This window comes from Athene cunicularia, assembly GCF_003259725.1.
Source record: "Athene cunicularia isolate RWA chromosome 1 unlocalized genomic scaffold, athCun1 chr1_part1, whole genome shotgun sequence".
Lineage (NCBI taxonomy): Eukaryota > Metazoa > Chordata > Aves > Strigiformes > Strigidae > Athene > Athene cunicularia.
This window is the reverse complement of record NW_020799091.1, coordinates 61,046,938-61,062,831: the sequence shown is the minus strand read 5'-3', so window position 1 is coordinate 61,062,831 and position 15,894 is coordinate 61,046,938. Positions and strand designations below refer to the sequence as shown.

Sequence of the window (15,894 nt, the reverse complement as noted above, 5' to 3'; positions counted from 1 at the left end):
CTGTAGTATCCAAAATACACTCTGAAAGGTGTCAAGAAAAGGGAAATAACCCCTTCCCTTAATCTACTGGTGACACACCTGTTAATATAGAGCAGTATGCTGTTAGCCTTCCTCTCTGACAGGGCTCACTGCAGACTTGCATTTAGCTTGCTTTCCCCCAGGAACCCTTGGCCCTTTTCTACAAAGCTGCTGTCTTTGCCTAACCTCATTTCATTCCCAGGCTTTTCACAGCCAGTCCACTTCATTCCCTTGCATTTCGCCCCATCTCACAAGCAATCAAATCCTAGTTAGGGTCTCTCCAATTTCTGCAGTCCAGCTCCAAATCTGGTTTGTTTCCTCCATCACCCTTAAGCCTCATGTAACTTGAAACTCCATGAGATCCTTTCTACATCAAATATTTATTTAGTGTCTCTCTTCCCTGTGTTTGCATCAACTTCCTTCTCATTACTGCACAGACTGACCTTGAAAAACAACCTTAGGTGTTATTGATGGTGGCAATTCATGGGCTCAGCCAAGAGACAAAACTGCTAGGAACATTTTCCTCTCCCTTTTGAAAGTTTCATAGAGACAGAATATGCTTAACATGAGAAATCATAAAATATCCTTCAGAAGCATGCACCTTGTCAAAGTATGAACACAAGAAAGAAAGGAAGAAAACCTTGACTGAAACAAAGCAAAACCCACATTACACATATTTCTTCTTTCAGAGCATAGAATTTCCAGACCTTCCCAAAGAAAAAAGCCAAATCATTAACATAAAATCTAAAAAATGCATTTCCCCTACCATCATTTGTAGAAGAGTAGAACTTTGGGACTGAAGTTATCCAAGACAATTCAACCCAAGACATAAACCCAAGATACAGAAAATCTCAACTCCAGCAGTATAAATTTGGCAAAACTATGGGACAACTGAAATTAAGGTCTTACAATGGCAAATGCTAAGCAATTTGAGAAACAATCAGAGGCAGGACAGCTATGTGGTAAGTATACTCTGTATGTTGGTAGGGTGTGTGTCTGCACATTATATAACAGACATATTTTAAGATACAAATTACATGTTTCAATGCAGCAATATACCGGCCAATTGCACTTGCAATTGTTAAAAAGGAAAGAATTATACAAGCTCACACTTTCTGTGAAAATGTACTGGAAAGAAAATGTTCCAGTCCCTTATATTCGCCATAATGCTGCTTAACACCACTTGAAAAAGAAGCAGAGTAGTCGTGCAGTTTGTTGCATTTGCAGAAATGTATCTTAAATGCCAGATATCCTTGATAAGAAGGTAAAATATTGTATGAACCAATTAGATACTACTTACTAACCACCACATTTAAATAACATTTCTCAAATGCAGAAAGTTTCCGTAACTCCCACTGACTGAAGTATAAGCGTGATGCACTTTGCTACCTCCTGGATCACCAGTTAGCAGAACCTCAATATTGAGGTATTCTCCTTTTCTTCCTACTTTGGTCAGAAAATGCTGATCTGTTAAAACTCAATTTGTGCATAAGCAGATTAGTTTTGAGAAGACAAGTTTTCTCATGAAGCCAGCAGAAAACCAACCCAACACAACAAAATTGTCAGCTTTCTCATTAGAAATATCTGAACAGTCTGTTGACTTGCACTCTCTGCACATATGTAGGAGTTCTCATGGTTCACATTTTTTTATGAAGAAACCTGAGGTTCAGTTTCATCCTACTAAAGGAAGGGAACACTTTTAAAATATTTTGACTCAGAAGATAAAAGTTCTCCTCCAAGCCAAACCACACCCCAAACACTTTCTAAAGTTCTGCTCTGTCCACATTAAGCAATAGCAGAAGGAAGAAATACAGCAAGGAAAAGGGACAGTGCTGACAATTGATTTAGCTTCATAGAATTTTTGCTATGTGCTGTATGTTTAAAATATTGCACTGTGTTTGTTTATATCAAAGCTACACCTTCTAAGGTGCCAAGCACCTTTAGAATTGGCTTAAACTAATCACACACAAGCCTACTGAAACCACTGGGTTTCAGTTAAATTTGCAAGTTTAGCCATCAAGTCTCTGAGAAAGCAATAGTAACAACATTTTTCTTCCATAATCAGACAATCTTACAATCAACAAGCTTCTGATTAGAGATTCTGGATATCTCTTGAATGTATGTCAGTAATAACAGACAACTCACTGCTTGCTAATAATTGCTTTATCTACAATGTAGCTTCACACAACCTTTGGGTAAACTTAGGGTTCCTGCAGAGGATTTAAAATGCCTTTCTAGCAGACTTAGCACATCAGTGTTTAAGAAGAAGAAGAAGAAGAAGAAGAAGAAGAAGAAGAAGAAGCAGCTTCAGCTCCAGGACACATAAAAGATTAAATTTATATAAGGAGAACTTCCAAACATTTTGAAACTGTAGTTAAGACTCATAAAAATCCCAATGTGGTAATCCAATACACATATGCTTATTGCTCAAATACCATCTTGAAGCCCAGAGAAGTTGAATTAATTGTTTCATTAATTTATTATAGTCCTTAATTCCTAGCTCCAAATATCTTTTATTTATTGTCTATCACTATAAGAACTCATTTAAATCATTATGATTTATAAAAACGTGGAGAGGGCAATATATAAAGCATCTTTTCTTTACTAAATGAGTTTTTATGATACAATTCTCAACCCTTAAGAAATATTTTAATTAAGTACAGTTCATTACTGTGGGTTTTATCATTTTATCTATTCCAGTAGCACTTCAATAATTCTTTGAATATCAGTGGAATAAGTATTCAATGTTTGTATTACAATAGCTACTAGATGCCTTGATCACATTATTACCACGTTATTATTACCTTGACCATGCAATACACATGGATCCTTGGGGTAAAAATACATAAATCTTATTTACAGGTTTATTGGATTTTTCTTTTTACTATATTGAATAGAATGGATGATAGCAAAAAGCAAGAGAAATACAAAAACTACGTATGCAGCAATATTTCCATCGGATATATAAAAGAAGATAAAATTCTGTGCCCAAATATCAAAGACTTATTTATGTGTGTGTACTTTCATATATATACATATACTGTATATATATATATAACATCTATATATGACTGCAGAAATTACAAATCCAGAAATCCAGTTCCACCAACTGCATTGTGTCTAATCTCACCATATTTCTTTCTATCCCTGCCTTGTTTACATAGAAGTATACACATATTCCTTAATGAGTAGCAATGCTTTGAAGATTGAGCTGTTGAAGCATCTTACATGTCCTTTTTCCAGTAAAATTAATTGTAATTAATAAATACTAATAGATTTTAGTAACTTATACACCTTTTGTTCACAAGGAGGAAACAAACCAGTGGTTACTACTCTGTATATTTCTGAGGAGTTTGTTTACATTATCCCATATATTTAGACTTTTTCCTTTCCCAAAATCTTGGCATCAAAGAAAAAACTAAAAAAAACCCAACCCCGAATCCACTTGACAGCTCCATTTTGTGATGAGGAATCTACTGTTTGATGTTTCTTCCCCATACTTTACACTTAAAATCTTTTATTGATGAATCAAGGCTAATTTAAGATGTTCTTGTGTTTTAGTTTTTTAGTTTTGCTTCTCAAATATGGATAACAATTTGATAACTGTCCTGCTAATGCTATACTTTATGGTCAACTCCTTTGATTTGCCTTATGGAAAAGAAATAGTTTCAAAGCCCAAACCCCCATTGCCTTACAGTTGTTATTTAGAGTTTCCCATTGTCTAAAATAAATTTGCTTTCTGTTGATCACATGATGGTTATATCTCACAAGTATGTCTTGTGTGTTTCCTGTTTTGTGTTCACTTATTAAACCAAAGAAAAGTTCTCAGAAGCTGGTGGTAGATGGAGAAAGACTGAATTGGCAGCTTTATTAAAATTCATTATTTTTTCTGACAAATGCATAGGAAAAGAATTAAACTGGATTAAGCATCAAAACAGAAATGAAGGGCTTCAGAGGAGTCTAACTGCACCAAAAAATGTACCATCTCCATCCAAGGATATTTTGGCCCTTCTCCGTGGTATTGTAAGTTGAAGTTCATCCCCTTCTTCTAATTTTGCAATGCCTGGCAAAAGATTTGGAATATTTTTAAGTTAATATTTCAAATACATTACTTCCATGAATGGTATTCAAAAAGTCATTACACATCATCTTACAAATATAAGCATGACTTGTTACCTGCGATGAGTGCTTTTTTTACCTTTAGGTACAATTACAAACTGTAGCCTACCCAAAGCTGACACTTAACATCCTCTGTGGAGCTGGACCTACTTTCCATCCTGCACACAGAATACCACAGTTCACTTAAGCAAACGTTGCAAAAATTCTTAACAGTGGTGTACCCAGATTTCTCATGTTATAGTGATGTGACAGGAAAGGTCAGCATTGGGTGTTGCTGGTCCTAGACCACTAAGTTCCCACACTTCTCAAAGGGATTCTCATGAGCTTTACCAATCAAATGAAGTTACCAGACATCAGCTGATTCACTGAAGCTGCAGAGCGTAAAGGTCTGCTTCCTGCCAGATGCACGTCAGCTGACATGATAACTGAAAGCATCTTATCTCCAAGTTGCAGCATGAGATTGCAGTGAAATTTTGTTTTTCAGGTGAAAGCAGGACAATGGGAATTTGGGAAGCAGGAACTTTGAAGTGACAGAATGGGGTGGAGATCCCAGTTAAGAAAGGAGGGCAGTAATACAAGCGTGAAGCAAGAGGATAGATGAACTTGAGGTGGTTATGATGCCAAAATGTCTGGGTGCACGGGCAGAAAGTTAAAGAAAATGTTTGGACAGCCTTAATTGCCAGGAGGAAGTAGCCAATTTGGTTTTATTTGGAAAAAAAAAATTAGTTTCCTTCCCCACCCCATTTGTTTAATGCCATTACTTGCCAACAGTCAACTCCATTGTTCAATGTCACTTTTTTATAAGGCATTGAAAAAAAAATAGTTTCTATTTGCATAGATCTTGCTGGAAAATAACAGGAGAGAAAACCCTCAAATCCACCATTAAGGGGGAAAGACAGCCAGGTAAGAGCTACTGAACGAGGTTTAATAAGCCTTGACAATAATTCCTTAAATACTACTGCAGGAATACATTGAGCATTGAGCCTGATGGAATTGCATTAAATATTTTAATTGGCCTTTCTTGTGGTGTTCCTAATTTGTGCAGTCTCCTTACAGGAATTCACTATTTTTCATCTAACCAAAGAGTAAAACTGCAGTAGCCATTATAAGTAGTAGAGAATTAAGCTGATAAGAAATATCTTTGGAAATCCTACAATAATGTATACAAAAACTGTATGGCTAAAATTCACATATGATGTTTTAAAGAAGAACATAGGCTCCTAAATATTTTATTGGGACAACTAAATGTGGAATTCAAACCCTAAGTTAAACTGAGTTCTTCAATAAGGTCAGTATGTAATCCCTTTGCCTGATTCAGACATCTAACTGAAAGCACCAAAGTATCTAACCACATTATATCGTCATGTGGTCATGGAGAGAGGGGAATTCAGATCACCTAAGTTAGATGCATGCCCTCCAACTGCTGATGCTTTATATAAAACCATATTTGTTTTAAGTATTCTGTAATTTGGTAATTAACCAGAGCCATGAATGCAGTCCATTTTCTTTACAACTGCCACAATACGTAGTCACCCAACACTACAGATTCTATTTGATACGGTTTATTTGCAAACAAAGAAAAGGAAAACTTAGATGTTTACCAGCAGTATAGCAAGAATTATTCGGATAAGACTGTGGCATATTTTGGATGCAACGAAACAATGTCACCAAGCTGAGATCATCACCAAACACATGGGCCTTCTTCCTCTGTATTAGGTGTCCCATAGCAAATGTTGTATCAGTGTATAAAACCTATAGAATGAAGAGGTGCAGACTTCAAACATATTGTAAGGAGACATTGAAAATCCTTTAAAAAGTCAGATGCTGAAGTGAATATAGCTTTCTCACCTGCCCATATATGAAAAAATATCCTGTTTCTTTGATCACAATTTTATTTCCTTGTTCTTCCAGTGCTGTTCCACGTTTAAAGCTCAGAAGCCAAGGGACAATGCTTGAGTCATCTAAAAAGAAACAATAATTATCAGGTAATCAGAAACAAAAATTACTTTCTTCATTTTCATCTGCCAAAAATTAACAAAGATGACTTCTAGTCAAGACTGCCAGTCTCACTAGCAGGATTTCCCCACTGAAAAGAGGATATCTTTTTTTTTTTTTTTTTTTTTTTTTAATTTGGTGACATAACTCAGTTACTGCTTTGAAGTTAGATAAAATTGGATGGACAAGTTAATACATGGAATAGTTAGCTGTAAATCATGGAGCTTATTCTTACCTTTCTGTTGGATATCACTTTTGCTGTCAGCGATCAGTTGCAAGCAGGCCTGCAGCACTGCAAAGTGAAAGCATTTTGAAATCAAAGAAATGTAAATCAGTAATAGAATAGAGTAAGCTTTTGAAACTTCTTTTAGAAAAAAATGACATGAAAAAACATCTTCTCTCGGTCTCACCACTTATTTGAAAACATAATCTGTTGATTTTAATGCAGAACTTACTCAAACATGCCCAAACAAAATTCATACCACAACATGTGCTAGATAACTTTCAGAGATCATGCAGCTAAGCAGGAGGCCTCAGATAGTCACACAAGTAACACTTGCTTGTTTTAATCCCTGGTCCTAATATAATTGAAAAATGTAGCAATAAGTCAAATGAGCTAGAAATCACAAGATCAGTTAGCCTTGGTAATTTTCTAAAAAAAAAAAAAACCTCAAAAAACCCCCCAATCTTGCCAGCTGTGACAGATATGAGATTTTCTAATGATGTTTACTATATTATGTAAAAAAATTCCAGTCATACTTGCTGTTAAGTGTTAGTCATATATACTGGTTACATGGTACTTTCAAAATAAATTCTCAAAATCCATATATATGTACATTCAATGTTTTCAGATATCCACACTCAATCAACCTATACTGAGGCTAAGAGGGAAGATACAGAGATGACTGTTAGCAAATTGATGCACACATAACAAATAGCTTAGTATCAGTCAAAACTGACGCATTACTCAAAACTGTAGAGACTAGTGACAGTAATGAGCAACTCGGAGTTTGATCAGAGAAAAATATTGCGGTATGCTAAAATATAGGCTCACAAGTGAAACAAAGATCTTTTAAAAAAATCTGATAAGCATAAATGTCAGGGAACAGCATAAAAGAAAAAAATGGATAGTTGCATTTGTTTAGAGCAGATTTCAATGAAAACATCTGGTTCTAGTGCTACTTTGAAGGCTGGAAAACAAAGTAGTAGCATTTACTGCACTTGGCAGAAACCAAATGAATTTACTAAGAGTCAAGAGATGAAAAATCTGCCATGGGTTGCTGAATCTCCATTTTTGTTTACCTCTTCAGGTAAGAAGGCTGTGAGTCAGATTTGGCCACTCTTGATGTAATGGGAGATGCCCTACTCCATGGGTTCCTGTTTCTACATCAGCCAGTGGTACCCACGTGTGCAACCAAGTGTCCAGCAGCATGAACTTCTAACTGCACCGCAGACAGTGAGAGGATTAAAGTAGAAAGCAGCCTCTCTCTGTATCTAAGTTTCCTTTCCAAGGGGGCCTGCCAGAAAATACCAGAAGAGGGCTGGATGCTCACCAGCACTCAGCGGTGCCATCTGGCAGTGGACAAAGACTGACGTGCACATCTGGGGATGCTCCAACGTCACGATGATCACACAAGCTGTAAGCCCTACTGATGTTAACGGGAATGCTATCCTTCAAGCTCCCGTCTCCTACACTGGAACACGTCCTTGAGTTCTATCAATACTTATCAATAATGTGACAAAATCTATAGATTTTCAAACCAAGAATTTAAAGGCATCTGAATTCCCTGCCTCCTGATAAGGAATAGAAAAACCAAGCCAACACAAATCAAAAAAGCTATTAGACTTCAGTCATTTTTCTATCACACTTGCAAGTGATAGAATTGTCTGGAAAAAAAAAAAAAAGCTTCCAAATAAAATCAAAATGTGACTAGCTGGAGTTGCACAACAAGGCACATCAGGCAATTTATTTCACAAGTTATTAATTCACTCTCCTTTGGAGCAAAGTGCCTTCCTCATGAATGGAATTTTCTGATTCCCTAGTATTTCAGTAAGCTGAACTAAAACTTTCATTCCTGCTTTTAAAAGAACTCTCTAGTGTAGCCACTGGATTTTCCACGAATCAAACAACAGAGGATTGGTTATGATTCACACTAACCACCATCCAGCAGGGTATCAATGAGTAGTGTCCACAAGCAGTGAAAGTTACGGCTACTTTAGCAACTCTTGTTCAACCTGCTCTGCAAACTTGATTGACATTGTTGAAACTATCCTGATTTACAGTTTGCAAGTCTGGATTTACATTTCAGTTGTTTGCAGCACTAAAATACTAGTACATCATTGCTGAAAACTGCTACACAATTAATTAAAATCATGAAGTTCAGTACAGTCTGAGATCTTTTCCATCTTTTTAAAGCACATACCAACTCTGCTTTATTATACAGATACCAAATCTACTCATATCCTCTAAAAAAAACCCTCACTGTCTCTTTTTTTACTTTATGCAGATAGAAATAAGGCTCCACAGAATATAGTAAGCTTGTTTTTCATGGAGAAATACGTTAGAACAGTGTCATCATGACAATAAGGAGAACAGAAACTAGCACAGTGGCCATTTTACCTAAAGCCGCAAAGGGCAAATAATACCTAAAAAAGTCTTTGAGGGATTGAACAACAACATGCTTCAAAAAAATGTTCAGAAGCCAAGACTGACACATAGCTATTTCCAGTATATACAAATACTTCACTTTGAGCTCAATGGAACTACATAGACACTTAAAATTAATTCATTGAAACAAATTCAGAGTAAGCAACACTACTATTGAGGAGAAGATATGAATACACAGAGTATATTTTCTAGGTAAAGCAACAGAGTTTTTCAGTAAAATGCTAACATTGTTAAGAACTGTTAGCAATTCTATTCCAAGAAATACCCAAATCTTACCTGAAGTACAATATCAAGAATATATGCATTACAAAATATGGGTTGAATTGTTACTACCAGCACTGAGCAGAATAAATCAAAATCTCTACCTGAATGCCCTTCAGCCCACTGTAAATCAAACCTGAGCATCAGCTTTGTAGTCTAAAGGATTTTTGAATAATTAATAATGTAAGCAGAATACCAGATTCATAAAATACGTTTTTTAAAAGTGTAAAAACATCTAGCCTGAGGGTCACTATGCTGTCTAGCTGAGTAAAACAGAATGTATCTAGAACAATAGTGTCCCCCATCCTCTTGTGGCTTCATATAATAGCTTTGTTTTGAATAATCTTTTTTTTTTTTTTTTTTTTTTTTCTTCTGATTTTAACCGCTCTGCAGGGTGTGGGTGGGAAGAAACACATTTCAGAGTCTGTCTTCTTCCATAAACAGAAGAGCCAATTCTGAAGAAGTTAGTGACTCCAGATGCCTTTATAAACCACAGCCAGCACATGAAGGGATGTGTTGTCCACCGGTTGAGCAATGTAACCACAATCTTTTTTTTTTTTTAAAAAAAGCTAGCTTTTGCAGCAGGATAGGAACATGGCTTTCTGCATATCTGCATGATTTAAGACCTGATATTGGTAAAATCAAATTTACCATCCCATGCAAGTTTTTGTATTATTTAACTTTCATAATCATTTTAATATTTTGCAATCTAATGTCATAATCTATCCAAACAAAATGTCAAGTTTATTATCTGTAAACTCATGCATAAGATTTAAAGTTTCGATATCCAAGGCCTGAGACATCTATCTCAATTTTTTTCTGAAATAAACCCAAGAAATATCCTAAACTTTAAAAAGCGGACCTGCTTGTTTAGGTTTATTCTTTGGTCTAGATATGCGCTCTGTAGACTTCCCAAAACATACTTAAATACTAGATAATTCAATTTATAAGATATGTATGTTGTTGAACAATTCCCAGTCCTTCTTCCCTTAATTTCTTCATTTCTTATCACAAAAGATCTTCTTCCACTTTTTGCTTGCGCATTTTTATAGACTGTTTAATTTGGTGGTTTTTAATTAAGAAGTCTTTATGTGGCATTAATCATGGGTTAAATCAGTCCCTGCATTAAAATGGCTTGGTCATAGTTACAAATATGACTCATATCTAACAAATACCTAGCATTATTCTGACCTTAACAGAATTACCGGTATCATGTTACAATCAGAATAACCAGACAATAATTTACTAAGAATTAAGAACACTTTATGTAGACTTCTATTATATAGTAAAAAGCAGGATATTGTTTTTAAAAATTAGAGTCCATTTTGTGCATTTTGGATTGAAGTGTTCTGCATAATGCACAGCACTGATTCATTGATCAAGTGGAATCCTTCATGTAAAATTGCAGGTATTGTAAAAGTCTTTCTCTATTCTCTTGCATAGAAGAGCCTACTTCCTTTTGAGTTATTCTGATGTCAGCAGAAACAAAAAAGAATAATGCATCTTTTCAAGAAGTAGATATTTCTTTTTTTATTAAGAGAACTCTTATATTTCCTCTCTTCAAACAATAAAATAAGAAGTATTTTGAATATTTGGTGAGGGGATTTTATATGTGGCATTTGGTTAGACTAGTAACAAAAGGTTAGGTTTCTTGATTCAAAGATCACTGAAGTCAAGTTTCACTTGTAAAAGTCCTTGCTATCCCCTCTCTCACAGAGATCTAAACCAACAACATACAGAGTCAAAATACTTCTAACCAGCAAACGTACCAATTTGCCAAAGTAAATGTAGCAATGTGCTAGTAAGGGATTTATACCAAGAACAATGGCAAAATCCTCACAATTTATACACCACGCTTACATGGCAATAGCTATTTTCTGTGGACACAACTGATATTACAGTACAACCCAGGAACTACTAGTGAAAAGAAAAAAAAAAAAAAAGCAAAGCCAAGTCACACGCCAGGTCAGCTTGCCTTATTGCTTTGTGGAATTACTTAGAATTTCTCCTCAGTTCCTTCCATACATGCAGTCAGACTGATTGAGATGGATAACTTCAATACACCAAAGTAAATATAGTCCATGGATGCTCCAATCCAATCACAGAAGAACGTTGACTGAACTTGAGTTTAGAGAAGACCTGATGCTCTCCTCCCTACTTGGTTGTGGGAATCAGAATCCCACAGTAATGATCAGAACAAGGCACATAGAGAGTATGTAAATGAAACTTGACATTCGTATACTGAACTGGCTTGGGTAATGGAACCTATATCTTGTTCCTGGACTCAAGTGCATATACAGCTTAGAGAGAAACATATAGGCAAGGCAATCAGTAATTTCGAACAAGGTATAAAATTCAGGAGAGGTTTTTGTTGTGTAGTGATTTTCCTCTAAACATAAAACATATAAAACCAAAGAAAAATAAGAAAAAAAATATCTGTTATTATGTGTCCTGATATGGCATTTGCCAGAAGTGATTAGATGATCTCTCTGCTTGCACATTAATAATATGTACCTTTCAAAATCACCCATTAACTCCTACTCGTTGTGTATCAAGAACTCTGGTTCTGACTGCTAACTGTACCACTTTATTTGAAATTGATGCCTGAAATCCATCTCTTCAACCTACTTGAGCTGGAAATTTTCTTGAGACACAAAATGTACAACTACTGATGACTAATAGTTTTATGCATGAACACAGACAAATGCATACCCCATAAAAATATGAAAGAACAACATTGTATTAGATCCATTTTCATTCAACTGTCATTTTAATTAAAATTCTAATTTGTGGCCACTTTTATGCCTATAACATCAAGCAAATATATAAAAAAAAAAAAAAAAAAAAAAAAAAAGAAATTCCATATGTTCAAGAAAGGCTGTGCTGGACCTAAAAAGAATCATGGGGCATCTATTTCTGGAATTTAATAATTAAAATTTAGAAAGAAAAGAGTATTGAACCACAACTTTATTTATAAACAAAGCAATGGTTCTGATTTTACTTCTGCTCCTGATGAAGCACAAGAGAAGCAATGATACATCAGCGATGTTTTCAAGTATTCACTTTCTAAGGAACTGGTCCATGTTAAAGTGAAATTATGGGTCAACAATTAATTAAGAGACCAGACTCTACTTTGAGACCTTTTTGAAGCAAACAGAAATAGGACAAGAACAAGACACCTCACTCAGTACCCTCATTTATCTGCCACTGTACCAGAATGAGCCCACCACATCTGCAGGATGATTTGAAGGCTGCTGGGATTCTGGTACCCAGAAATGGACGCGAGAAGATCAAAGTGCAGGGCTAGTAATTCTGTGTACAAGACCAAGTAACGGACAGGATTCAGCACCATGAACAACACCATGTTGTTTTATTTCACTCGCTCTGCTAAAACAAAATTTAGCATTGACTAGTAGGTTCGTGGCCATCAGTGAAATCTGATCTGAGAAAATGTAGCATCTTACTGAACTCTGTCAAGTTTTATTTCTTGTAATCATATCAGGCAGAAAGGTAACCTGTCTAATAGATAACCTTTTTATATAAATGCAAGATTTGTAATTTATTTTTTTCCTTTTTATATATAAAAATATGATGGTCATGTTGGAAAACAGTTTTGTAATAGGTCAACCTATGTAGCTTTTCTCTTTTAAATTAGTTTGTATTCCATGCTTTCTGTTATCCAAGATAAACAATTTTAAAGCCAGCTGCATCTTAAAAAAAAAAAAAAAAAAAAAAGCAGCTTACAGAAATAAGTAGCTTAATTAGAATTTTATGTGAAGAAAGACAAATAGGTATAATCAGAGGTGGCTCCCTGATGAGAAGAATCTTACATCTGCCAGAAGCACAGCTGAGGACCCCAAAAACTTCCTCTCCCCCATACAACCTCAAATAGCAATAAGAATAAAGATGAAAGCTGCTGCGAAGGGAACTGAATAACTTGCAGAGTAGTGATGCTGTAATATTCATTTAAAAAAGACATGCCTCTCTATTTTTGAAGATACTTGTGCTTTAGGTATGAAAGATCACTACTTTTTATTTGGGAGATGCTAGGGTGGGGAGAGCAGGGAAGCTCTGTGGTTCCTGGGATAGGAAACAGGCTACAAGAAATACAATTTAAGCAATATTGTTCTCAGTCCTGTTTGTGAAATCACTCTTAGCCAAGACCCTGAACCAAAGATTACTGATGAAATAGAAGGAATACGATTTAAACCTATGGATTTTAGGTGATGTCCTAAATGAATACTCCCTTTCGAGAGACCTGGAAGTAAATAGAGTGATTATACTCTAGATCTTAAATTTCATTTAGCTTGCTGAAGCTTAAGTGAAATACATTTCACATTAATTAGTCAATCAAAAGCAAATTTAATTTAGTCTATATCTACAAATTAATCCATTTTAAATTAATCTATTAATAATTTAAGATAACATCTTTCATCTAAAAGCATCAACCAATCCAAAAGTATCAGGCTTTTACAATCTAAAAGTATCCGTTAAGAGGATTGAACTGATTTAACAACTCAAGGACATTTTTAGTTACTCGGTGCAATTAGAGTATGTATGCAAATTGTTATAACAAAATTCTGCATTTCATCCTATCAGGAATCATTGTATTTGGAAAGAGAAAAGGAAAAAAAAGTAAGAATTTTATCCCCAAAGGAAACAAATATATCCCATTAATATTCAAGCATTATAATACACATCAGATGTCTTTTATGGAGCACAGTCTTCAGTGTTCTCTGCAGCACCTTTTAAAAAGTCCATGATAAAAATATCTTACAAGACAGGCATGCCTGTATTCATTTTGCTCCTTATATTAAAAGATGGTTTTAATGCAGAAATGGTGCTAAACTTCTGAATTCCTTGTAGTCTGCCTCTTTTGAGAGGTACAAGCCAGACTTTTTCTTTGAAAGCTCCAACTTCCCTTAAGTTAAGGAGTTTTCTTGTTACTTCTCTCTTTTAGCATGAACGTGTTTTCCCAGAAAAATGACTTGGCATTTTTAATAATATCTTTCCCTCCCTAATATTGATCAGAGAGAAGCAAGTTAGGCATTACCCTTAACTGAGAATGATGGATTTAGAATGGAGTAATTTACAGCCTGAAGAATTTAAAGTTGCCTTACTCTACTGCGTCATTGAAAAATACCTCCGTTACGAGAAGATTTGGGATCTAACATTCAAAGTTCAGTCTGCAGACAGCACAAATATTTGGTACCTTAAACAGTATGGTAATCATTAGGAGAATATACCTACAGTTAACACCATTCATTCAACAATAATTGTAAAAACCTTAATGGGCTCTGGGAGCACGGATCGGCTGGCGGGAGAGAACGAGTCAAGCACTGCTGCTTTTCTCAAGACAGTATCCAACTGCAGCATCCCAACCCACTCCACCAGATGCTATTTACCTGTTTTTTCTGTGTGGACAACAGATCTTCTCCCCCTGCTTCCACTCCCATTCCAGATTTCCTTTTGGAAGCTCTCAGCTGGGCCAGGACCAGGAAGCCTGTTCTCCTGAAGGGCAGAAGTGAGAGTCAGCGAATGCAGCCTCACATTTGCTCATCTCCTGCAAGCCAAAACCCACCCTTCCAGCTTACCTGCCCGGTGACAACTGCAGATACTTGCAGGAAGGAAGAAACAGGGGTACCTGCTTTGTTTTCATCACGGTACATGGGTGGCCGGTCTAGCAAAGACCTTGCCTGGACCCTGTAGATCAGCTCGCTGCGCAGAGCTTCTAGTTCTGTTTTCAGGGCGAGAACATGGTAAAGAGAGACTGCTGCAAGACAAGAGGACAGGAGCATTGCAAGCCACAGGAATGTGACAGAAAAAAGTCCCGTGGTGCCTGAAGCAGCACCAGGGGGGGCAGAGGGAGAGGAGGCGGTATCCTTCTGTTGGATGACGTGCACACAGTCCACGGATTTCATCGCTGCTCTTTCCTCACTAAAGCCAAAGGGAGAGTTCAGCTGTCCCCTTCCGAGGTGCAATCCATGTTACCAGTTGCTCTCTGAAACTAAGGGCATCCAGAATAAGTGAACAAAACGCCCAGATCATTTCCTGTCATATGAAGCCGTTGATAGAACCATTAAACTTAATGTACAGAGTGAACGTCTAAGATTCAACCTCCTTTTAGTTTTCTTCTTTCTGTACTGCATTTTGGAAATTAATACTTTCTCATGAGCTGCTTGCTCAATCTACCTTCCTCCTTTCACTTTCAACTTTTTATTTATGTGGCAGCTTGCTATTACAGTTTCCCATTTTCTTTAAATTTAGGCACAGCCGGTACCACTGGTAATTTAAAGCCTTATCTAGAAGTGCAGAAACAATGTAAAGTTTCCTGGCAGCATATCATCCAGTGCTACTTAAAAGACATACACATCTGACAATGCATGTGTCTGTGTGTGTGTAGGTATATAGATGTACTGTTTGTATAAAATATATGTATTTATATATGTAATTTAATATCTAAAGTGCCTATACACCTACAAAGGGCATGACCTATTTAAACAGAAGTTTTTGTGGTTTTCTAAACACAAAAGTGAAAAATATTCCCAGGTATGAATAACAAATTACTGGTCTCTCAACTGTATGAAGTTGCAGATTCTGCAGTTGAGTTCATCATACTACTTTGAAAAGGGATAACATTTTATTAAACTTATCTAATAAATATAGTTCCCTTACAGAATTCACAAAGAAGTGGGGAAAGGAAACTTTGGGCAGGGGAGGAATGGGAAAGGATGAAAACTACAAGATGAGAAAGATTAAGGGAAAATTATAATAGGGGGGTAAAGGGTCAGAGGGGTATAGAAGGAAAATAATATTTAGAGACTCATTAACTC

At 36.0% G+C, this 15,894-nt stretch overlaps 1 protein-coding gene across 2 annotated transcripts in view; it reads right to left on the bottom strand.

Annotated features, from left to right (window-relative positions):
* Positions 1 to 3,540: 3,540 nt before the first annotated feature.
* Positions 3,541 to 15,894, bottom strand: part of TNFSF13B (TNF superfamily member 13b) — a 19,454-nt gene continuing 7,100 nt past the window's right edge. For both annotated transcript variants that reach the window (XM_026855825.1, XM_026855834.1), the window contains exons 2-7: positions 14,656 to 15,068; positions 14,467 to 14,572; positions 6,368 to 6,424; positions 5,986 to 6,098; positions 5,739 to 5,889; positions 3,541 to 4,081 (exon numbers count right to left, since the gene is read on the bottom strand). In XM_026855825.1, coding sequence (XP_026711626.1) covers positions 3,969 to 4,081; positions 5,739 to 5,889; positions 5,986 to 6,098; positions 6,368 to 6,424; positions 14,467 to 14,572; positions 14,656 to 14,982 — 867 coding nt within the window. In that variant the 5' untranslated portion in view covers positions 14,983 to 15,068 and the 3' untranslated portion in view covers positions 3,541 to 3,968. The remainder of the gene's footprint in view (positions 4,082 to 5,738; positions 5,890 to 5,985; positions 6,099 to 6,367; positions 6,425 to 14,466; positions 14,573 to 14,655; positions 15,069 to 15,894) is intronic.